General features: G+C 37.7%; 3 protein-coding genes across 7 annotated transcripts in view; all 3 read right to left on the bottom strand.

Moving 5' to 3' along the window:
• Nucleotides 1-8886, bottom strand: part of LOC145784470 (protein NLRC5-like) — a 562247-nt gene extending 553361 nt beyond the window's left edge. For all 5 annotated transcript variants that reach the window (XM_082596319.1, XM_082596326.1, XM_082596352.1 and 2 more), the window contains exons 1-2: nucleotides 7962-8886; nucleotides 7423-7527 (exon numbers count right to left, since the gene is read on the bottom strand). In XM_082596319.1, coding sequence (XP_082452445.1) covers nucleotides 7423-7527; nucleotides 7962-8619 — 763 coding nt within the window. In that variant the 5' untranslated portion in view covers nucleotides 8620-8886. The remainder of the gene's footprint in view (nucleotides 1-7422; nucleotides 7528-7961) is intronic.
• On the bottom strand, nucleotides 8735-11369 carry LOC145768201 (uncharacterized). The gene is made up of 4 exons (XM_082579686.1): nucleotides 11232-11369; nucleotides 10545-10796; nucleotides 8901-9287; nucleotides 8735-8757 (listed from the first exon to the last, which is right to left on the bottom strand). The coding sequence occupies exons 1-4, from the start codon at nucleotides 11317-11319 to the stop codon at nucleotides 8735-8737; spliced, it is 750 nt and encodes a 249-aa protein (XP_082435812.1). The 5' UTR covers nucleotides 11320-11369.
• Nucleotides 11370-19750: 8381 nt separating this feature from the next.
• Nucleotides 19751-25964, bottom strand: LOC145784416 (oxidized purine nucleoside triphosphate hydrolase-like). Its single transcript, XM_082596232.1, has 2 exons — nucleotides 25451-25964; nucleotides 19751-21490 (listed from the first exon to the last, which is right to left on the bottom strand). Exons 1-2 carry the CDS (start codon nucleotides 25962-25964, stop codon nucleotides 21462-21464), a joined length of 543 nt encoding a protein of 180 aa, XP_082452358.1. The 3' UTR covers nucleotides 19751-21461.
• Between the last annotated feature and the right edge of the window lie 63 nt (nucleotides 25965-26027).

Genomic DNA, 26027 nt, shown 5'->3' with positions numbered 1-26027 from the left:
CAGTAGCGTAGCCAGGAATTTTGAAAGGGGGGGGTTTTGACCACCCAACGGCGGGGGGTCTGGGGGGCCTCCCCCAGAAAATTTTGAAAAATTACTTTGAATTTGGTGTATTCTGAGAGCATTTTCAACAAAAATGTGGGTAAGAATATTCCTGTAAAATGATGCTGTCCGGTAGCATAACAAAAGTATAAGATCATGTTTTCTTCGGCATTTTTCGGAAAAAAAGCAAAGTCTCTGTGTTTTCTTGTTGCTAATTCCTGGCTGAGATGTTTGGTATTGGCAAAACTCGCTCTTTTAATGCAATTTTGTTTAAAACTAGGCAATTTTTTTTTAGACTGAAAGCATCATTCTCAATATCGTGACGTCACACACGTGCCAAAGGGGGGGTTGTAACCCCCAAAACCCCCCCTTGGCTACGCCACCGAATACAGTGCTTATTGAAGCAAAACACGGATGACAGTTTTGAAAAATGCATTTGTTTTATTAAGTTGTAGGCCTATTCACGTAATTGTTCGTTGTGTCGTAGTTTCAACTCGATAAATTTGCTAAGATCGATTTCATGGTTGAAGTCACAAAAAATCTAACGGACGTTTGGATAACTCTTGAAATGAGAATAAACATTCAAACTCGCATTCGCTACCACGCGTTTTGACTTCGAAGTTGCTCCTTACGCGCGGGAAGATAAGCCGCCGTTAGCTCAGTGGTAATGCGCCGGCTCACAATCACGCGGCGCAAGTTCGACTCTCGGGGTGTGCGCTTGAGTAATGCATTTCAGGACTGCTCTCCATTCAGCGGCACCTAGTGAATGGAATAATTCCCCAGCAACAAGACTTCAACAATCGAAAAACTTCACTCTGCCAATCTCGGTAACCGACCTTGTGTCAAAAGCCTCTACAAGTAGGCGAAACTACCAGGAATAACCTATCAAGGCTTTGTCAGTCCGAGGATAAAGATTCAAACCAACCAACCAACACTAAGCAATGTGTGACTGTGAGCGTGCGTGCCGTGCGCATCTCAGTAGTAACTCACGTTCCAGAGAAAGTCATGCGATCCACTGCTGTTTTGCGGGGAAGAGCAACGTAGGTTGTTTTTCGCTTTCGGCATTCTTTTCGGCATTCTTTCGTTTAAATGATCTAAATCTCTTTCGCGAAGTATTTCATCTTTGAAACACCAACTGTAATAACCATTTTTGTTGTCCCTCAACCATAAATTTACGGGGGGCGCCGCCCCCCGGAAGTCGGGTTGTATGTTTACGTTCATACAACGCCGTCGTTGTATAGCAATAAACAAAGAACGGATAAAATTAATTTAACATAAAACAACATCAATTAAATAAACAACAAAATCTTTCAATCTTCTCGATCCTTGTGGATAATGACGTCATCGATCCAAACCATGATCTTCAACTTCTGTAAAAGACGAAGCGAATAATTAAATTGAAGAAGTATCCACAACTTGGAATACTTTGGATCCTTTCAACTGTTTACCTTGTGCATTGATGGAACGTCGTTGAATCAATGTAATGTTGATGCAAATACTTCACGTTGATTTAATGTTTATTGGCGTAGAATCAACGATAGAATAACAAACCTTGGTGAATGTAGGCTACCATAGGCTGGCTAAGCTACAATTACCAGAAGTAAAGTATTATGAACAATTCGAGGTTAGAGTTTGTTAGATGTGACGTTAGATAACGTTGATACAACGTAATGTACTCTACATATTATGTCAGATAACGTTGATACAACGTAACTTTCACCTTATTGTCCAACTCATCCAGAGCTTCCTTCAACATGGATCGTTCCATCATGTTCACAACTCTCCCCTCCCCATCACCATCATCGAGGCAATCCCTCGTCACAACTTCCTCCTCAACTTTGCTCATCACCTCGATGACGTCATGGACAGATAGGAAGTTGCCTTCGAGATCCATCCAAACAATCTAAAGACAAATAATTATGATGCAACAATAAAATAATGTTGTTGTTTGTGACGTTTTGTTTATTTGTGGAAGTTTAACAAAACTTAAATAATTAAAATTAAAAATTGGAAACTGATTTGGAGTCGGACGATAAAACAATGTAAAGTAACGTTGAATCAATGTAACAACCGATGTTAATGCAACCATGGATCAATGTAATTAAACGTTGGTTATAAAAGTTAAACATGACTTACGGATCCAGGCATCGATTTGATCGCTTCCTTCCATGGACGGAATTGGTTGGAATTCATTTCGCATTCGTACAGATCAAGCTTTCCAATCCGCCCTGGCATCGATTTGAGGAATGACGTCACCGCATGGATGTCATTCTGAGCGTCGGAGGATTCCATCCGTATGCTCCCTCCATCAAAATGACGTCCTGCAGCCACGGTCACTTTTTCGTTGTTGCCTTCCCTCAGGATTCTGCTGATGGTGATGATGGAGCGATCATCTTTGTGATCTAATAATGCAGGAATAATATCAATCAATATTAGCTTGGTTAACCAGGTTGTAATCTAAAACCACAGTTTGGTTCTAACCATAAAATAATCAAACATTGAATCCAAGTTGTTTACTTAAAAATAAAAGATTAATTTATTTACCCCTAAACAAAATACAAACAAATATTTTGAACAACAAAGTGGCTATTTATTATCAAAAATCATTGTTTCGTGACAAGTGTTGCCAGAGTTGGGGTTAGAAATGTTCTCTGTGTCTGTTGTATTGATAACAGTACCGTCTATTAATTTGTTACTTACTAGAGCAATTTCAATTAGTATAATTCGGCAGATGTTCACTGTTATGGCTGTTTTGCTTTGAACATTAAGTCTTTTCATAAAAAAAAAAACACTTAAGCCAGTAATGTCGGTCTGGAATCACATGCGGGAAATTGATTTTCTGATGTCTCGGGATTTATTAATATTCAATTGAACACTGAAAATATGTTTTTATAACTCTTGTAATATATGTAATGGGTTTAAAATTGTATGATAACGTTGTTATTACGTGTTCAAACGTAGTTGCACTGATAAGAATTTATTATTCGAAAACGTGTTATGCAACATTGTTTTGCACGCTCCAATGCCTGATGGTAATTTCTTGTATGTTTCCGTCACGCGTTGAAGCAGTGTCTCATCATGTGTTTCGTTTTTCTTTGTTTATTGCATTAATCGGTTAGTGCCTGCTTATTTGCAGACATTTCAGGATAAATACAGTTTGTTTGCAATGGCTAAAGAAAAACAACAAGTCGAAGAAACGGAAGTCTTCATCTTCCAGCAATCTAACTACTCAGACTTGGAATTTTTCAATGATGAGAGAAAACTGTTTTCTCCGCTTACACGACAGTAAGCGGTAGTTTTCTTATATCAAATATTTAATAACTTGTGACAAGTTAGGTCTTAGTAGAAAAATTTGTTTGAGTTACTTCAACTTGAAAAGTTCTTGCTGCCTGAACGAAATGAGTACTGTTGCTTGAATGTGAACTAAAGATCACAATTTTCCACTTTATTTTGTATATGCTACAGTTTACTTGTTATGCTCTTATGCTTACCGTGCTTATAGCTACACTAATATTTTAGTGATATTTTCTGCTAGAACCTTTGTTTCCAAACCTGGCTGATTTTATTCACTTGGCAATTTTTCATTTTGATTGTTTTTAAACTGAAATTTAAGCACTTTTATAAAAAATTTACTTAAAAAAAACAACGTTACAATATTGGTTTTCAGTTGCCTAAATATAGGCCACCTCAAAATTGATAAAACATCCTTAGCATAGAACACTGTGTTGACTAGGTAAAAACATTTCCTTACCAGCAGCAACTTTTCGAGGTTTCTTATACAGCTCTGAAAGAAATACTTTCCGTTTTTGCAATTTTTCACCTGAAAAAGATTGAATCTCTCATCTGAAACATATTCATTTTTTTATCACGTCCTATTTACGTTATTTATCACTGCTCGAGTGAACCAGCTCAGTGGCCAAATGGTTTTGCTTTCGTTTCTGATACTGGTAGATCTGATTCCAATTTTGTTCAGACAAAACTACCCAGACAGCAAATCAACCGTTTTTTTTTACGTTTGCAGACGTTGAATCGAAAAAAATTGGTTGATTTGCTGTCTGGGCATAACACTATTTTTACATTATTTTTACTGATGGACTACGCGCGAGCAGGGCAGCAAATAGGTTACACAAGCGCACACACGCTGATCGCAGGAACCAGTCTTAAGGTTTCCTCGCAGAACTGTGATCAAAATTTTGAGAGTAGCTGAAAGATACCCTCAAAGAATGAACAAGCAACTGTGATCAAAATTTTGAGAGTAGCTGACAGATAACCTCAAAGAATGAACAATCACATTCTTCACCTTTACTCAATTAGAGATTATCATTTCATATAAATTGAAATGTTTCGGTTCCTCTCAAATTAGATCATTGCAAAAAGTAAAGAGTGAATTAAACATTATTTTTGAACGTCTATGCGTACGCCGTACATGCGTGACATTTGCAGTCGCAACAGAAAAACATCCTGTAAATCGACCATTTCGGTGCTTGAGTTAATGTCATTCTGTATTTCCAAAGAAATGAAAAAAAAACACAATTTGAAGTGATTCTTCTCAGATCAAAGTTTTGCGACTTTGCAACAACTTGTACGTAAATGCTTCACCGAATTTGGTATTAAAATCCATGAGGCTTTGCTCATAAAATCTTGGATTCCTCGCCTCAATACGCAGCTGTTTCCTATCTGCTGTCTTTAAGTAATTTTTGCGTCATTGATTTGTGTTTGTTCCTAGGCAATTAAGCGTTATGTGATTTTGCCTCTCCTCTGCCTTGCCGTTTCATACTTATGGGTTTCTTTTTTCGATTTTGTGTGTGTAGATCAGATCTGTAATTTCAATTTATGAAGAACATCACTCAGTTGGTTACTTGAAAAGGGCTAACATGAGTATGGCCGAAAACGTTTGTAATTTTTAGTTTATTTTCCTGTACCGTAATTATTTTAAATGCCATCTGGTTAAGTTTTTTTTTTTTGTATAATATAATGTTATTAATTTAATTTATTAAAGTCAACGTCTAATAATTAGTGTGATGAAACGTATAGTATCTGGTTTGTCTGGTCAACTCCGCTGCGGTGTTGGTAATATACAACAGTGCGGCAGTCATTGGTGCGATATAATCATTTGGTTCATTACCACTTTAACAAGAATATTAATCTTCATTTTTCTTGCGTGACACTCTAGATAGCAAAATCCGTCTTTTTATATTGTTTCAACGTTTGCAGACGGTAAATCAATACTTAAACCGTTGTATGTTGGTTGGTTTCACTTCGTTTGAATAACTGTATTATATCAATGAGAGTAAAATAAAATCTTGTCAGTGCATGTCACGCTGTTAATCGCAGGATACTGGAACAGCGACTGCATTGCGTGAGTCTTCACATTATTAGTTTCCACTGCAGAGTTAACCACCATCAAATTGAGACAATGTTTAACAGGAAAAGATTCGAATAGCTATGAACACACCACAGCATATATTTCACGTCTTAATCAAGAAAATTTGTGCTCCAAACAATACTTTGATTTTATTTGGCGTTTAAATCATTTTCCTTGACAAAAATATTTTAAACTAAAAAGTATTTTGTTTCGGAATGAAACTATTCTGAATGATTTCTGTTTTAATTTTTTCACTCATTGTTTCCATGAAAAATATCTAAAAAAAGTGCCATTTTTCACTTTTAGTTGAAAAGTAGGCTAACGGGCAGTGGGAGTACGATTAAACGACTCAATGCAACGCCTATCTGCTATCGCTGCATTGAATACATAGTCTTATGCTTACCGAGCTTACATCTACAGTAATATTTTAGTGATATTTTCTGCTAAAACCTATTTGTTTCCTAACCTGGCTGATTTTATTCACTTGGCAATTTTTCATCTTTTGATCGTTTTTAAACTGAAATTTAAACACTTTTATAAAAAAATTTACTTAAAAAAACAACAATGCAATATTGGTTTTCAGTTGCCTAAATAAAGGCCACCTCAAAATTGGTAAAACATCCTTAAGGTGCGTCTACACGACGACTGTTTTCTTGCTTAAGCTAGCCAAACTTCTTGTTTCTTTAAGTTAATCGCAGTTTGTGCCGCTTACTTTTAAGAAAATGGGCGAGTAAGCGAGCCGTCGAGAAAAAATACGCTTCAGAGCGAAAAACTGGGCGCTTAAGTGAGTTCTCTTGCTTAGAAATGTTTTTCCCGCCAAAATCTCAGGTCTCCTCTCAGCTCAGTATTCAGACAGGGCAGGGCGGTATCGTTAAAGGATTTCGTTAAGTTTTGATCCCAACCCGTTCTTATTAATGTTGCGGGCTGAACTGGCGGTGACCGTACTCGAAATAGCCCATAGAAAGCACAATATTTTCCAATTTCAAATCCAAAACAGGATCTCAGCAGAAAACCATTGCCATTGTACACTGGGTAATAAAAATAGCGGAGGAATGATCTTGCTGGTTGTTACCAGTCACCCACACTGACACGAAATTCTGTTTCCAACATTTCAACCTCACTGAGGTGTCTGAATGCTTCAATAAGCAGTAAATTGCGGGTTTGCATCCTTCGCTTTTTGCAGCATTTTTTACACAACTTCTAGGAAGCCATGACTGAAAGACTGCAACAAGTTCAAATGGTTAAAGAACAGTCAGTTGCTTGGTCTACTCTGCTGCGCGAACTGCTATGCTTTGGCGCGAACTTTTTAAAACGTGACGTCATTGGAGATTAGATACTCACGTGACCGCGATTCAAGCGAGCAAAACCTTCGTCGAGGTTGCCAGTGTAGACGAAACGAGCTTAATCACTAGCTTAAGCAAGAATTTCTAAGAATGAACACTTTCTCGTGTAGACGCACCTTTAGAATAGAACACTGTGTTGACTAGGTAAAAACATTTACTTACCAACAGCAACTTTTCGAGTTTTTTTATACAGCTCTGAAAGAAATACTTTCCGTTTTTGCAATTTTTCACCTGAAAAAGATTGAATCTCATGTAAAACATATTCATTTTTTATCACGTCCTATTTACGTTCTTTATAACTGCTCGAGTGAACCAGCTGAGGGGCCGAATGGTTTTGCTTTTTGCTCTGATACTGGTGGATCTGATTCCAATTTTGTTCAGACAAAACTACCCAGACAGCAAATCAACTGTTTTTTTTTACGTTTGCAGACGTTGAATCGAAAAAAATTGGTTGATTTGCTGTCTGGGCATAACATTATTTTTACTGATGGACTGCGCGCGAGCAGCGCAGCAAATAGGTTACACAAGCGCACACACGCTGATTGACATCGCAGGAACCAGTCTTTCCTGCAATGTCAATCAGGGGTTAGTGGACCCCAGGGGTTCATGGACCCCAGGTTCATGGACCCCAGGTTATGAACCCCTGCTTTTAAGTGGCCTAGTAGATATTCTTACTTGAAGCAATTTGTGAAGGCAGAGGTAGTGATTGAAATGGTGATTGCGTCAGTGCTGACGTAGATGCACCTGAAGGAAATTGATTCATTGCAGAACTCGATTGATCTGCAGAAAATGTTCATAATTAGTTCATGAAACTATACAACTTAGTTTAACAAGTTGCTGCTTCTGTAGTTTATCATAATATTTATACAATTCCGTAGCCTATACCGGCACATAGTCATTGTACCATTTCAGTATCTTGTGCACAATGTTAAACAGAAAAAATAATTTAGTAGATTAGTTTAAAAGAGTTTAGTTTGGTACAGTGGTTTTTATCCTTTTGCCATTTTGGTTCCATCTTCAAATCACCATCTAGTTCTCTCACCCCCTTTTAAAATTGGTTGAAAAGTAACAGTCGCCTACATTTCACAATGTTTTTTGAAACCTTGGTTAAGAATTCCTGATTTAATAGAAAACAATTTATTCAATTATGGACAATCACGATTGCATTCGAACGCAATGCAATAATAAAACCATTGTTTATAAAATATAATTACCTTCATTCATGCATGAATCCAACAGAAGTCCGGATAAGATTTGAACAACCACTGACCAGTTATCGACCAGTAGGTTAGTTTGTACAAATGATGTGAAATTATCTAACGACATTTGATGGACCATATATAAAGAGCTAAAAAACTCTTGAAAGGTTTGGTGAGAAAAATACAATCGTTGGTTACCCTGGAAAAGGCCACAATTTTTATTTGAAGCAAATAATGCAACGACAATATCTTGGACATCTTTATTTAAAAGATTCTCTTTTTGAAGATTTTCAGTTGTGATTACTACGGTTCCATTTTTTGTTGCATTGTACGCGATTCGTGACAATTTAAGGACAATTTCATCTGTTAAAGCAATTGTGTTTTCTGATGTTCTGAGGTTTCCTAGCACTCTTTGAAATATTGTGGTCATTGTTGAAATATTTACAGCCTCATGCGATAAACTAAGAGAAGCTCTCAAGTATAACTGTAGCATCAAAGGATTGTAACACATGGATTCTAGATGAGGAGTTTCTACAGTTAGCTTGTCAAAAATTTTCTTTGAATTTTGTTCATCATTTATGAATGCAGTAAACAATTTTTTCATGTTTTCGGACGTTAAGTCCCCAATAAAATACGTTTGCTTAGGGCGACACATTTGAGGAATTTTAAGCATGGCGTGTGGTCGTGAGGTGAATACAATGTGGCAATTGGGTAAAAAAATTCCTCGACACAGATTTGACACAAGTTCCTGGCAGGTGAGTAAAGAGTCATAATTAGATCTTTTTACTTTATCGATCAAATTCCAGTTTACCTGGTCGAATCCGTCAAAGATTAAAAAGCAATTGTGGATGTGATTTTTTATCCAATTGAAAACAGAATCCTTTTCTTCTATATTCAGGTCAAAATTTAAATCTCCAAGTAAAAATTCCTTCAAAGTTAATTTCTCGTCATCGCAATCATTCATGCTCATGAAAGGTATCCTCAAAACGAGAAAGTCTCTAGTTTGGTTTAGACGCCTTGCTAGGCGCTTTGATAACGTTGTCTTTCCCGCACCAGGGTAACCGACGATTGATATGAAGCTTTGTGACTTAATACGTGAAATTAATTGATCAATCGAAACTTTTTTATCGGACTCTTTAAATTTAATTTGTCTGGTTTTGGGATCATACTGGTCGTCGTTGGGAATAAACCTTCCTTCGTAGAAGTCCACCGACAGAAGTTCTGGATGAACTTCTGGCAAATTCGATACTGGATTATCAAACCTCGACACATCTACATCAAACTCGGATTTGTAGAGTTGTCGAGTTGTTTCCTTCAGTTTGTCGAAAGCTTTGTTGAGATCTAATGACAAAAAGAAGTTTTCAAAATCACATTTTGTCAAAATTGACTTTCCATTAACCGAACGTTAAAATCAGTTTTTCGAAAAAATCACAAATGATTTTCCCTAAACCAAGTTGAAATTTCCCCAATTAGTTGCGTATTTCTACGAATCCATTTCAACAAAGTGTAGCTCAAAATGCTTACATTGGAAATTCTTCATTCTCCATAGGAAAGTTTATGTTCTTAGCAGCTTTCAGTTTTGGCAACACTAGTTGAAAGAAGGCTTTGTCTTATACGGTATACCGTATTTGTTTTTATAAAGATGGTGTGCTCTGTGAATTATTTCCTCTCCTAGGTGCCTCTGAAAGGAGAGCAGTTCTGAAATGCGATACGCAAGGGCAGAGTTCGAGAACCGAACCAGCGCTGCTTGGTCTTGATTCGGGCGCGTAACCACTGAGCTAAAGGGGCAATTTTCCCTAAAACTAAATTTTAATTTCTCTAACTAATTGCGCATTTCTACGATTCCAACTCAACAAAGTATCACCAAATACCCACTTTAAAACTTCTAAATATTTTCGACATAAAATTTATGATTCTAACAACTTTCAAATTTGGCAACACGTCTAGCTGAAATACAGCTTTATCTTGTAGTTTTTTTATAGAGGAAGATTCCCAACACACCTCGTACCGTAAGACAACGACCATACGCAATCAGTGACTTGTCAACATAGACCAAGTACATTTTACCTTCGCTCTAGGTAATGAAAGCAACTCAAAATGTCGCTAAATTGTTGCAAACAATCAGCTTGTAGAGAAATCCAAATATTTTACCTTCGCTTAACATTCTCAAATAATATTGGTTCAGTACAAAATCTTGCTAATTTCCAATCACAAATTTTTCAGTAAATTTAAATAGAAATATTATGGAAAAATTAGATCATTTTAGTGTAAAACCTATGAAAGGGCAACTTTCAATTATTGGGCTCTCCAAAAGAAACTTATATTTCAGCTTATATTCAATGTGACACAAGCAGAATATTTTTTTAGGGGGGGGGGGGGAAATTTGACCAATCAAAAATCTAGTAAGCTTATTGCAAAAAAAAATTTTAAGTTTACTTCATCAATTTCCTCAAAAATGTTAAAAGCTGAGCAAAAGAAAATGCAAAATATTTTCAATTACAAATGGGGCAATTTTTAAAGCCCACTGCTACGAATAAAAGTTTAAATATTAAAACTACTAAATTTAATTTTTGATATGAACATGAACATTTCACCAACCTTCCTGATTTCCAGATCGAACATTGCTTTGTTCGAGTTGATGAATAATGTTGATTATGTTTTGCTGGTTGTGAACCTGGACCACTTGTTCATCAATATGATGATGATGGACGTTCATTACTTGTTGATACTGTCGCTGGTCAACGTGGATCGACTGATGATCAACATGTTGGTGATGATAGACATGATGCTGCCGGTTGTCCTGCTGAATTACTTGCTGTTGAAGAACAGCTATGTTGCTCGGAGCTTGTTCTGTGAGAAACAAAACAGTTTATTGTTATTTATAGTTATGATGTCACAATTCAATTCTCCTTTTTAGGGGTGTCGAAATCCTACGATGTTTATTTAGAAACAAAACCACTAAAACAACGATACAATAATATCAGAATATATTAGCACTTGATTCTTAGGTTAGTTTATTTTGTCATTATTGTTAAATGCCATGGGCAAGAAAATCAATTTTGTGTCCACCAAGCACGTCATTAAGTGTCTTATCAAGTAAACAGCAGCGTGCTCTTCTGCGGTGTCGAACCGGCGTCCTTTCGACTGTCATACGAGGGTTTTCACTACTCGGTCATGCAGCCAACCATACAATTACAATGGTAATATAAACGTTCTCGCAAACACCAGAGGACGTCATGCCACATTTGAAGAGTCCCTTAGACAAATTGTTCAAAAGAAACTTACCAGGATTTCCTGGCAATGGTTGTACAGTCTCTTCAATTTCTTCAGTTGAAGGTGTTGTGTTTTCTTCTTGATTTTGTGGGAAATACATTTTGTATTGTTTGTTAATTGTTATTCAGTAAATCAAAATAAAGCTTAACAGGTAGTTGCTACAAAGCACAATTGTGAGTCATAAACATCTCATTTCCTTATCAAAGACAAATCAAGCAACATAAATTTATATTGAACAAACCAGCAGCACAAACGCATGATTTGAATGAAAGTTTCGACTGCGGCTCATTGATCTTCATGTTTCATGTCGACAAACCACCTTGTTTAACATCAAATGATACAAACTCATATATGCAGGATTCACACATTATTGTTCTAACTCTAACTCATCCTCACCACCGAAATGACACAGCAAGTTACACTTTTACTGTTTCCAGTTTGACCAACACTAGATTTGAACACAGGCCAACTAACTCGTCGACTGTGCAGAAGCGCTCAGCATCTCACATTTTATAGCAGTGATCACCTGGGCAGTGCGTGGCTTGAAAAACAATAGAAAAAAAGAAATGCTGTTGTTGAAAAAGTTTTTTCATTTCAAAAAAATGAACAAAACGATTCTTTGCTTTACAAAATTGCAACGTTAAAAAACGTTAAAACATTGTTTAATTTGCAATTATTTTTATTTTCCTATATTCAAACATCTGTGAAAAGTTTGAGAAGCTGAAGTTTTTTATTCAAATATTTTGGCTTCAGAATCAATAAAATGGAAGAATTGTTTATTGTATCGATTTGTAGATCGAGTTCAATTTAAAATGAAATTATAACAATTTTTTTTTCAAAGAATATAAATATTTCAAGTTTTGTTTTGAACAGACCTGAACGAGAATCAAAGACATTGAAGAGTTTTAAATGAAACAAACTTTATAGATGACAACTTCTTTGTGTTTCATTCGATGAGCAAGCAACATGCTTTTGTTGTTACGAGGGTGAGTTGTGGAAACGCCTGTACGATCTGCACGATGCTTGCAGCTTATTTTGCGTGCGTAAAAACTATTTTATGAGCTATTTTAGTTTGCTATTGGTATATTTACCTTGCTTCAACTAAATCTCCATCAACTATTCGGCCGCTATTCTATGAATGGCCATTGGCTTGGTAATTGGTTCAAATTACATTTCGTTTCGTGGTCCCAATCTCAGATCAACGTTTTCGCAAAACAAGGTAAGCCTCCTCTCTCACAAACTGTGGCCTACCTGTCACTGCCAGTTATCTCTGCTGAGTGCAGGGGTGATTAACCTTTTTTGCATGAGGGTCATTTTGGCACCAAGGAATACTGTCACTGGCCGCACTAATAATATTTTTTTTAGATAAGTTGACTCTTACGTTACAAAAAAATGCATTTCGTACCCAGCATCTAGCGCTACCTGTTGTTAATGTTTATCTTAGAATATCGCGGTAAAAAAAAAATATTCAAACAACGCCCCTGCCACTCTAAGCTCCTTTGACAACACGTTTGATTTGTTTAAAGAGCACTAATTGCTTTGTGGACAGGCAATTTTATTAAAATATTCATTGCCAAGCAAGCGTAGTGTTGTCTCTTTGCTTCAACCAGCTGAGGTTCGTCGCGAAGAAGCCATCCTGTCTCTTCCTCGTCGCGCTATGAACCTCAACCACTTGCTCCACTCAAGTCTCTACGAGTCTGTATATGCGAACAACCCCGGCGACTAAAATCGAGACAGCCATTTGTAAGTGCCGCACAACTCTTGATGAAAAAAGCTGCAGGCCAATCCATCAGTGTGGCTACCTGGGCGGACCACCAATAAAGCTCGGAGTGGAAGAAGAACTCAAGAAAACCTGAAGACTCCAAAGTTTCATCTCCGACGCCAGCTCCTATCCAACCGGAATGCTTTTGCCAAGGAAGGCCTGGGTGCGGCTCAACTGCTTGTGCACTAGCGTCGGACTATTTCGCTCCAACATGCACAAATGGGGAATGGCTTTATCCGCGATCTGTGAGTGCGGCAAGGAGGAACAAACCGCAGACCACACCATCTGCAACTGCGCCATTTACTATGCACCAAATGGTTTGCGTGAACTGGATGACGAGTCTATGACGATGACGAGTCCCAAGCGAAAACAGACGGCAGCTAGAGTAATTGAAAAATGTTATTGAAACACTCAGTGAATCAACCTCATCCGACTCCTGTTGGCCTATACATATTTTTTTATTTATTTTCCTTGTATCTCAGTAACAGTGAAAAGTGGGAAAACGATTAAACGCAACTACAATAGCTACCTCGACTTGAAATTTCACAAAATTAAAAATCACACAGCAAGGAGTTTTCGTCCATGCTTTTCAACTGCCGCAAAAAAACGTTTACTTTGTAACCTACACGTTTTAAAATTTTGAAAATGCACGGCTCCGGGGCTCCGGTTCTAAAGCCCTGCCCACTAGGATAGTTCTCTGCCGCCGATTGTAGCAAGAATCGCTTACCATTTTTGCTACAATCGGCAGCAGAGAAACTATCCTAGTGGTTTGGTTAAAACGTCTAGCTTACAACGTAAACGTTTGTTTCCAGCAGTTGAAAAGCATGGACGAAAACTCCCAAAAACTCCATTCTGGTGTAGTTGAGTTTAATGATGTTGAAGGTGATGGTGATGGAGTTTAAATTCAATTGAGTTTAATTCGTGCTACAATCGGCTGCCGATAAATATATAGTTGATTGGATGGACTGAATGGCTAGCGTGGAAGCTACACCGTTATGGTTAGCGAATTGCAATTGCTCGTTGTACTAGTAAGCAGTGGCGTAACAGCCACCTGGCGGTTCTGGCTCTGCGCCAGGGGCGGCAGGCTGCAAGGGGGCGGCAAAATGAGGCTGCACAGTGCACACAGCACGTGAAATGAAGTAATGCAAAAATAAATAAAAAGTAAAACAAGAAACTGATTTACAAAGAGACAGCTAGCACACCTTAAAAAATTTAAGGATAGAACAACAGCTAAAAAGCTCGAGTTGCTTCTTGCGTGATGTTGGATAGCTGTAGCCTGTACTCCGTCTGTTGTTCAATTCTTAGTAACATTTATTACATCATAAATCTAGAGGAGTTTCTCAAAGCTCAAAATGATAAAGTCGTATTTACGTTCTTCCATGAATGATGATCGGCTATCAGCTCTATCGATTCTTTCTATAGAAAGAGACTACGTTCAAAAACTTGATTTTGAAGATATTATCGCTGATTTTGCTTCGGCGAAAGCTCGAAAAGTTAATTTTGAGGTGGCTATTGATCTTTTATTTGCCTAATACATTTGTTGTCCATTTTTTGTCTTTTATTTTGGCCTTAAAGCTGAGACAGTGAGGCTTCTTTATCAAGCCAGAGCCGGTCTTTGGGGTGTGCAAACCGTGCGATCGCACAGGGCCCGCAAGTTACTAAGGAAATGCAGTAATTTTTGTCATTTCCAATGGAAAAAATTCAATTCGATTCACAAGCAAGTAACGTTATCCTTGAAGTCAGTTGCGGCTTTAGGAATTAGCAACAAGAAAACATGGAGACTCAGCTTTATTTCCGAAAAATGCCAGAGAAAACATGATCTTATCCTTTTGCTATGCCACCGGACAGCACCATTTTACAGTTAATATTCATACCCAAGTTTTTATTGAACATGCGCTCAGAATGCACCAAATTCAAAGTAATTTTTCAAAATTTTCTGGGGGGGGGGGCCCAGACCCCACACCGCTGGGTTTCGCCTTCGGCGAACACGCCGTCAGGCTTTGTCCGCCGGCCGTCAAACCCTCCTCTCCTTTCAAAATACTTAGCTACGCTACTGAATTGGATCATTGTCATTGGGGCCCGCAAAGCACATTCCGCACAGGGCCTGAAATACTCTAAGACCGGCACTGCTCAAGCAATATAGAACTTCTGAGACGCGGCACATTATTTGTAATTATTTTTATTGAAAAGATTGCTTGAACATGAAACTATTTCAAAATTTGCTGCAGTCTACTTAGGGCGGCATTTTCACCGAAAGCCAGGGGCGGCAGCATATGCTCCTTATACGCCACTGCTAGTAAGTGCTCAACCTGGGTCAAGAAAAACTCTCCCTTCTTCACAACTATAGGATAGTGTTGCTTGATACCGCAGTTGAGTAACTTTAACGACACCCATCTAGAACTACAACCATATTGGTATTTTTAGTTGTACTTGTGTATTGCCGTTAGCCCCATATAATATCGTGGTGGGTCGCGAGTTGGTGAGCCCTGGTTTAGTGGATTCAAACAAGTAATTAGTTTTCGCAAAACATTAGTTGAATGCTATAGATGCAGCAGCGAAAGATATCCTTAAAACAGTACAAAGAAGCAAAGATGCTTCAAATTACATGTTACTTGCATAAAGGCTACATAAAAAGTACAGCCTATTAAAATTTCAACATGGTAAACTTGTCCCGATTTTGAAATTGCAAAGTCGTGAAAAATAATATTTTCAAATATTTAATCTGTTTTCCTTATTTGCGGTGGGTCGATTTTTTTATGGGCCTAAAGCAGTGCTTCCCAACCGGTGGGTCGCGACCCATTGGTGGGTAGCGAAGCTATTTCAGGTTGGTCGCGAAGCATTTTTATATGTTACTTAATGTTAAAATTTTCTAAAAAATACCGACATTACTATATGGACCTCACAAGCCGCAGTTTGGTCTTGAACACTTGAACAGTATTACGCCTTTACCATCGCTACTCTTATCTTGACTTCATTTGTTGACTTTCCATTTTCATGAATTGTGCACCCTGTTTTCTATTAGATCGAGAAGTTATTGCATTATTATCATTACGTAACAATTATGCAACAATGTAACAAATATGTAACAACTAGATGTGTTGTGTCACATTAACTACTGTATTTCAGTACGTACGCCAGTAGTAAAGATGCCATAATAAAGATGTCATATCTCATTGTGGGTCGCAAAATAAAACTTGCATTAAAAGTGGGTCACGAAGTGAAAAAGGTTGAGAAGCACTGGCCTAAAGCTTCAGCTTGTTTAGCTTTATGGATAATCCGGCATTGGTTGTAACTCAAGCTAGATACAGCGTCCTTCGAATCCTTTGTTCAAGATAAAAGTAGTATGCTTAACATGGCTAGACCTGCGGACGAACAATGCAGGGGTCAACCAAGCTAGATACAGCGTCTTTCAAACTCATTGTTTTCGATAAAAGTAGAATCTACAACATAGCTAGACCTGCTAACGAACAATGCAGGGGTCAACCAAGCTAGATACAGCGTCTTTCAAACTCATTGTTTTCGATAAAAGTAGAATCTACAACATAGCTAGACCTGCTAACCAACAATACACGTGTAACACAAGCTAGATGCGGCGTCTTTCAAACCGTTTCCTCACTATAAAAGTAGTTCTCATAAATTACCAACCTGATATCGGATGATGTTTTAGAAAAACTGGCAGAAGCACAAATGCCAATCGCAATCTCATGCCAAAGTGTTGATGGAAAGAAAGTGTTGACCAGCTGTGACGTGTTAGATTGAAGATTCATGACGTAACAAGTAGAACAAAGACCAGTTACATACGACACCGATGCTGCTATGACCTTCTTACACATTAGCCTAATACGTGTGTTTTTGTTAAAGAAGTTTCCATTAGGTTTTTCCTAGGAAGTTTCCATTAGGGTTCTGTAAAAATTCAATTATCTGCAACTTTGGCAATGTTGATTAGGGCATTTTGTATCATCGTTTCTTTCCTCACATAGGCTACACAAAACACTTTTATTTTGCTGCACATTCATTTTAATACAACAGGCTATGTACTTTAGAAGCCTACTGCCTCAACTCTGATTGCAAGTGAAAAAAGCAGTACAGTGTCATTTTTAAATAAACTGATGGGTTTATAAAGCAGAGGATTTACTTTCAGAGATTTGTGCATTGTTTTAGAATACGGTGATGTCGATGTCTATGTGAAAAAAGTTTCTTGTTTTTTGAATGCTCAAAAAAGAAAAAAAAAACTGCTGCAAAAGCTTAAATCAATAGGTTAAATCATGCAACGCCGTAATTACTGCTCCCAACTTCCGGCAGGGGCCCACCTCCATCTAGGGGCCCACCACGTATATTTAATTTGTGCAGCATTTTTGACTTGTAATTTTACATGTTACAAATTAATACGGTAGGCTATGTAATTTTATTTTTTCAAAATTTTCTCGCTCGCTTTGCTCGCTCAACCACATTTTATCCCCTAACCAGCAATATTAAGCGTTTTTTCGTTGTGATGGTCAGAAATACAAACAAACTGAACTGAGGGGTGGTCGATTCGAACAGCGTTGCCCTTCAAACTGGTTGCTGACATGCCTCACGACAAAATGATGCGGAAGCACATCTGAAGACTATCCACATAAACTGGATACCGTCTGTCACAAAAACACAAGCAAATAATTCAATTTATATTTAATTTCCTATGGTAGGCTACAAATCATCAAACATGTTCCAGTGATAAACCAGAATGAAAAATGCAGTTGAAGAAACAGCAACATCGGCTGGACAAAGGAAGACACCTTGAACACTGTTCCACTTAGGCTACCACTCTCTTAGGAAAATTCAAGAAATCTCATAGTCGCAGCCTCAATGGTTTTAGAGATACAACTGTTGATACAAAAAAGGTTGAATTGACAGCCCCCCCTCAACCTTCAAAGGGTTAAGTGCCCGATTCAAGATCGCGCGGCGTTATTTTGGCTTTCCGGATGTGCGCTTGAGCTACGCAATCTAAGGACTGCTCTCCATTCAACGGCACCTAGTGGATGGAATTGTAACCCTACAGAATAATTCCCTGCAACAACACTTCGAAATCTTCACTCTGCCAATCTCGGTAACCGGCCATGCGTCAAGAGCCTCGATCTACAAGTATTGGTCACAGCGGTAAACCATAATCTCTTCGTGGGAAAATTGTAACATAAGATTACCGGATCCGTTCGTCTGTAGGCTATGTAATGACCGAAAGAAACATTCTTTTGAAACCGTCTATTCAAAATTGTATTTCTGTAAAATTAGCCCGCGGTTATCGAAAATGAGGTGCAACGCGATACACCACTAAAACTTGTCACTACGATACAAACTACTTCGATAAAGACGGAACTTTCGGCCAGCTGGCAAGCACTAAGCAAACAGTTAAATATGCTACTAACTTTCAAGCAATCATTTTACGAATGACGAGAATAGATTTCAATATCTCAAACGCATAACTTTATACTGTGACGTAATAATGATAATCATTATGAAGCCATCCTCAACAGGTGTTCAAAGGTGGTGATGCAATGTTTCATCAGGTCTTACGAACGATGGTGCAATCTTGCATCATTTTTTTTTTAGGAATTTCTATGACGTAAGATTCAGTAGACCTGAACGGTTTTATATGACGTTTGATTTGTACAGAGATTGGCCGTAACAAGTATGCGAAACTACCAGGAATAACCTATCAAGGCTTTGTCAGTCCGAGGCTAATACTGTAATTCAAAACCAACCAACCAATTGCTTAGTGGTTAAGTGCTCGACTGAAGATCAAGCAGCGCTGCTTCGATTCTCGGGATGTGCGCTTGAGCTACGCAATCTAAGGACTACTCTCCATTCAGCGGCACCTAGTGGATAGAATAATTTCTCGTTTAACAGCTATCTCTCCGCCACTTACCAGCACTTTGCCAATCTCGGTAACCGGTAAAAATAGCTCACTTTACATAGCCAACTCGATTCAGCTTGAAGTTTTAGAAAAAACAAATGCTTATTGAATGAGTGAATAAAGGGGTGTTATTTTTATGTATGCAATCATATCTGGATATCCGATTTTTCATTTACGGTCGTTGCTGTCTGACTGAAATTGTTTTAGAATTAAATTTTTTCACTTTTTGCGATGTCTTAATAATAGGCTATTAAAACTTTTTGTTAAAGCAATAATCAAGAGAAAAAGTGAGTTAAAAAACGAGTTTATAATCAGGCTGTTAACAAGACAAGACAGTTAAACATACCGTACATTAAGACTGAAATTTTGGATCAAATTGTCTTCGTTTTTTCAAAGTTTGTGATGTTGAAACTTATTGTGTCACCTTGGGAAAGGAATAAAAAAGGAATTTTGAAATTTCACTCAGTTAGGCTACTGAAAATACTAAAATCCAAAAAAGTCTTGCAAAATGTAACAAATCAGGCCGTATCTCTCGGTGCAACCTATAAGTTACTTTTTACAACTGAATCATCGAGTAACTATTTGCCCCTGTAGCAAGTTACCGTAGGGGACAAATTAGTAAGCAAATAAATTATTAGGTTGCTCATATGCCACAAACCGTAACTTGCTCTCACACCCGCCCTTTGTCTGTTCATGCAAAAGTCAAAGCCGGTCCCATGCTGTCTCGTGCCACATCTACAGGCCAGAGTTGGTCGATTAGGACAGCGTTGCCCGTCAAACTGGTTAGGCCTACTGGAATGCCTCACGACAAAATGATGTGGAAGCCACATCTGAACACTATCCACATAAATATTGTCTGTCACAAAAATACAAGTCGTAAATAATTCAATTTATATTTAATTTCCTATGGTACAAACCATCGAACATGCTCCAGTGATAAACCAGAATAAAAAGGTCAGTTGAAGAAAGCAACAACATCGGCTTGACAAAGGAAAACGCCTTGAACACGGTTCCACGCGCCACTCTGTGCGTAAACATGAAAACAAGTACAACAAATGTCTAATGCAAGTAAGTGTTGTTCGTGACGTCATGTGCGTTTCTTGAACTCTCAATGACGTCTCAACATATTCAAACAGTCTCCAAAGAAGTTCAAAACAATCTCATCAGTTTGATGTAAAGTCGCTCAACCATACGCAGAACTGTACATCTCTAAGCTACGATCATAATTTTGAGTTACATTGCAAAAAGAACACAAATTATTCGGAAAAGCTCAATATTTCGCAAACATAATAAACACTGCACAGAAATAGCGATACTACTTTACAACATAGAAGCATGTTACTCGTTACATGTTACTTCTAAAAAACGTGGAAGATGCTATGACTTAAAAATGGGACCGACAAACTAACGAAACCATGCAGCAGTCGTTATCCTGACACAAGAATAAAAAAAAAAGTTTTCAACTATTGTATAAATAGCCCTTGCCAAGCATTTTAAAAACTGGCTTTTCCTAAAAATACCACTAAATTACGTTAAAAATTTTTGCAGCAACGCTTTTCATTTGCTTCATGATATAAGACGCGAACATTCACAAAGAAATGTTAAGAAAATAGACAGTGGAATCTACCATTGTCTATTTTCTAACGACTGAGGGCGAAAGTCACACAGCAGCAAGACCTCAGACATTAAAAACAAAAAATATCACGTTTGTCTTTACCACACAAAGAAAGTCACTAGGTGGCAAAAGAGAGAAAAATAGCAGATACGTTTATCTGGATTCCAAATATGAGGCCAAGAATAAAAAAGATACATCAGCAGTATAAAGAAAAAATACCGGACTGGCCAGTTAGGCTAAATATGCACTCTTCAGAGAAACTTTAGAGAATGAGTTGTCTCACATAAAAGTTTGGTGTTCTTAAAAAAAGTGTAGCTATTCCTACTGGTTGCATTCAATACGGATTGTTTGTGTGCACTGTACAACTCTGCAGGATTCAAAGACATTGCGAAACCGAAACTTAAAATTACTCAAAGAGTTTGGTTATTTTTCCAGGAGAAACTTATTTTTATAACTTTTTTAAATCCTCCGAGTTCAGTGCAGCGAGCGATGATGATTGAATATTGGTGGTCTACTCTACAGTGTATGCTAAAAAATTACGTCGTTACTTGTTGCCTATCACGATGTTTTAATTTCATAGTGCAGTGGTCTCCAACAAAAGGTTAACCCCACGTGGGGTCGCCTAAACCTTTTCTGGGGCCGCCAAGTTTCAATTATTGGTCACAATTCCAAAATAAACGCTTTCCACCTAAAACTTATCCTGTGGCAAAATTATGTGAAGCGAAATGAGTTTGACATGTTTCAAGAACTGCAACAATACGTTAAAAATACCATATTTGGATATCTTCAGCTGCTTAGCGAAAAGTTTAGGCACTACTATGGCGAGATACTGACGCCGTCCAAGGAACAAGACTGGATTATAGATCCTTTTTCTGACAAAGATTTTCCGAACTTGTCCCTCCGTATTGTTGAAAAATGTACAGAAAGGACAGCTGGTGCAGAAAACCGCATTTTGTTTAACACGTAACTCTTTGACTACCACAGCTCTTTGAAGAGCTCGGGCCCTAAAAAATACACATTGTTAGCAATCATCTGGAATTACGTGACATCTAGCAACTACCTGACATCTAGCGGTGAAGTTTTCAGCAGTTTTAAGATTTTTTTTTCAGATGTCAAAACGGAAACGAAAAAACGAAAACGAAAATTTTTTACAGTTTGTCAGAAATTTTAGTCACAGTGAAAATTAAAGGGTGAAACAAATCAGAACCTTGAACTGAAAATCATATGTCAACAACAACTTCTATAAAACAATAATTTTGGATACATGTGTAGCCACAGTTTTCTGCAATTCTGTATAATCTGCGCATACTTAGGCTACTCATGTTATTTATTTTCAGCGTTACTTGAAATATTCTTCGCCATACCGGAAAACAAAAAAGGGTCGCATGTAAACACTGATTTCATTTTTTTTTAAATTGAGGTGGCTTCGTAAAAAGATTGGGACCACTGCCACATTGTATCGCTGTTATAACATTGTTGTGTTGAAGGGTGAAGGTAATTTTCTTTGTGTTTTTGTAATTGTTTTTTTTGTATAGTGTATTACCGTTTGTTATGAATTTACGAGGTTTCCAGTTCGCTGTTGTGTATAGTAAGTTTCTGTTGTTATCGTTGTTGCAATTGTTATCGAACATTGTTATCGTTGTTGCAATTGTTACCGAACATTGTTATCGCTGTTGCCATTGTTACCGAACATTGTTTTGTTGTTGCCATTGTTACCGAACATTGTTATCGCTGTTGCCATTGTTACCGAACATTGTTTTGTTGTTGCCATTGTTACCGAACATTGTTTCGGTGAGAAGTTGATTACTTTTGTTCATGCAAAAATACACGAAAATTATTATAAACGTCCAACCCTCGCAATGCGGGAACAAGAGACGTTAGTTTGTAGATACATCTGCATAAATTGAAAAAATGCCAATAAGGGAAGAAATACTGTAAATTGGTGATGAAATAGAATGAAAAAAAAAAAACAGAACGCCAACTAGGCTACACCTACAAGCAGCTCTCACGAGAGATCTTAAATGTTTCAATTAAATGTCTCAATTGCAACTGGACTTTCAAAGCTAGGATTGAACTCATTGGTCATTTAAGAACTCGTCAGGTGTTTGTCGTGCAAGTTGATTGGATAGCAACGCTATAAAATATATTTTCTCACAGACGACAATGGTCTCACATTATGAGATCTGTTTGGCTGCAAACATCACAGGCTACATGGAAGTTGAACTAGAGCAGGATTTAGACTAAAGAAAAAATTCGGAATGCGGACTTAATTAGCAACAGGATAAATGAAATAAACGCCTGCATAAAAAAATTATTATAAGCAAAGCTTCTCAATTAAAGCACGAGCCAACAAATAAAAGTCAAGAAAAGTTTTTTGTCACAAACATCAAATTGAAGGTGCACTGCAACGAAAATATATAGCTTTTGTATTCATAGATCTTTATGAGAAAAAGCGATTTGTAACAATACATTTTTTGGGGGTTTGTTTGTCATTACCTCAAAAATCTAAAAACACGGATATTGATTTAAAGATTCTGATTGGTCAAAATCTTTGATGACGTAGTTGGTTGTTCAGGCAGAATTAAGAGCCACTCCTTTGTATACAAATAAACTATAAACAAGTGGGCTAAATAATTATACAGAGAACAATTTTATAGTTGAGTTTTACGCGTTGAGATGGTTTTTGTATGGCCCCCGGTTGTAGTAACGGAAGAATCGTGAAAGGGGTACACTTTCATCGTTTACCTCTGAATAATCAAGACAAACGAAATGGATCTCTGCAATGAAACTCAAAAATCCACCAGTCAACAAGCCCTGCCGTGTGTGCAGCGACCATTTTCTGGCCAGCGATTATCAGCGTGATCTACAGGCAGAGCTACAGGGCACCACACCCAAACCAACCAGCACACCCATAAAACTAGCCACACAGGGTCACATCACAGCGAGGAAGTCTCAGACCACGTTAAACAGGATTGTTAATTTTTAGTGATATCTCATTAGAAGTCGATGAGTTGTATGAACTATAAGACTGCATCAGCAATGAAGGCCCATATGAGACAGATGAAGAAGAGATTGTCTGTTCAACACTGGATTTTTTTCGCTGAGACTTTTCGGTCATTTGTCCGAAATGACTCGAAAAAATTCGGTCATTTTTTATTTATTTCGGTCATTTTTTGTGATGAAAATATTACCTTTCAACTAGCTGATACAAACCAAAATTTGCACTTCCTGACTAGCTACAACATTAAGTTTATCAGAGAAACGTTGTCGTGTTTTATCTGAGAAAAGTTAGAACAGACAAACGTTTCTTCAACGTTCATATATTTTTTGGACATTTTGACCGAATTGACTTTATCTTTTTCGGACATTTTGCTAAAAAATCGGTCAATGACCAATAAATGACCGAAAAAAAAACCCCAGGTTCAACACAGACTACCAAACCGTGAGTTTTTCAAGATAAATTACCTATATTTTTTACAAAGTGCCACGCCATCTTTTCATGCTGCTCCCCAGTGGATAACATTATCAGAACATATATTATACAGGGTCCATGATCACAGTGACGGCTACATGCAATGAACACCATGTCTACACATGGCTCTTGTGCATTGTGCAACGCTTCCAATGTTAATGCATGAAGCTGCCAACTGAGTAAACAACCAACTACGTCATAAGGCACATAGCGTCATCCGGTGGCTGATTTGTTTTCGCCAAACAAAAAGGTTTATCAATAAAAAATTTCGAAAAAGATAATACTTAAACACCAATGAAAGCACGAGCCAAGAAATCAACAAAAGTTCATTTCAATTTGTCACAAACACCACAGTACTGCTGTAGCGTCATTTATAATGCATCGTACAAAAAGAAATGGGAATAGGCTGTACGTTTCTGTCACAGATGGGTCTGCTACTATTCGGTGAGTCCGATTCGGTGAGTCCGATTCGGTGAGTCTGATTCGGTGAGTCTGATTCGGTGAGTTCCTAACTTCTAACCCCTAACCTTAACTCCTAACCCCTAACCCTAAAACGGCAATGATAATTAGGCTACGGTACCCGATAATTTAAAAAAAAAATTGAAAAAATCCCCCGTTAAGGGATCGGACTCACCGAATCGGACTAACCGAATCGGACTCACCGAATCGTACTCACCGAAACGGGCCATTCCGGTCACAGATCATAGTACACCATAAATGAATGCAATGATACTATTGAATAAAATACTGCAACCCTGATAGACCAGGAGCGTTAGCCCAGGTGAAAAGGTTACCAATTTGTGAGCATGTGATGATGTGTGCAGGTATGCCAGTACCCAGTACCTACAAACTTTAAGTTTGCCGGCCACTTGCTGTAGGTAGCCTATACGGGCGTTTTTCGGAGGCCCAAAATGCCCACCCACCACAAGGCGCCAGCAGACTTCCAGTTTCTGGGTACTGTTAAGTTAGAAACTTACACACCTAAAATATATCAAAGACCTAACTATCTAAACCACATATTATACCTTCAATAAAATCTTTTACACATTTAAGCATTGATTTGAAAATAGCTGAAAAACGAAAACAGCCCGTATTAAGATAGGGTGGACGCATTGATTTGAATACGTCAAACATCGTTTTCTCAAATGCCAAAATGTGACTAATCAGCTTTTGTCACAATACGTTTTAATCACTCTAAAAAAATGCCAAAGCAAAGCCAATGTTTACGGTTTACCCTTATTGCCATAGTAGGTAATTTATTCCTTAGAATGTTTTGTTCTCGAGCAGCTGTAGATCAGTTTTTCAATTGCGTCGTAGGCTAAGGGTTAAATATACTGAAAGTGCAACTATTTCTTTGTTTTATTTTGTACTGTGACGTATGAGGTGACGTTGCTTGAATTGGTTTGCTCGTCGATTACAAACTTTTAAACTTAAAAATTATTTTTTTAAAAACATAAACCGTTCTCATATTATAGTTTGATTTCGTACTGACGTTTTGTGGAGTCTCTCATCTTTTTCATTTCATTGATGGTTTTTACTGGATAGATTTTATTGTTCAACATCCGATCACCATCGAAGGCAAAAAACCCATATAACAACTGGTTGGTGAACACGTGCTGGTACCAGTGAAAATTGTCTTCCCACATGGACTCAAATGGAAGACGATCCTTAGGGAACCACCTTGGCATCATTTCTTCTGACTCAGTTGGTGTTTCGGTGAAAATAGAAGTTTTGAAAAAGTTGATTTCCATAATCAAGTTCTCCCCAACAAATTCATGCACAAAAAGTCCAACTCTTTGTAAATCGGCCTCATAAACTCGCAAGCCTGATTCTTCAAACAGTTCTCGGACCGCGCAACGTTCGATTGATTCGCCATGCTCCAATTTCCCGCCGAAACCATTCCATTTTCCTTTGCCGAATCCTCGTTTCTTCAGACCTAATAAAACTTCGTCACCTTTTATCACAAGAACTTCTGTGCAACGGCAATAGTGATAGACTGCCCCCATGCTTGACAACAAATGTCAAAAAAAACACATATAAACAAATCTGACAAACAACAAAACTAGTTA

This window comes from Aplidium turbinatum, chromosome 1, assembly GCF_918807975.1.
Source record: "Aplidium turbinatum chromosome 1, kaAplTurb1.1, whole genome shotgun sequence".
In the NCBI taxonomy this organism is placed as follows: Eukaryota; Metazoa; Chordata; class Ascidiacea; order Aplousobranchia; family Polyclinidae; genus Aplidium; species Aplidium turbinatum.
Note: the sequence above shows the minus strand (reverse complement) of the source record. Positions and strands in the feature narration are given on the sequence as shown.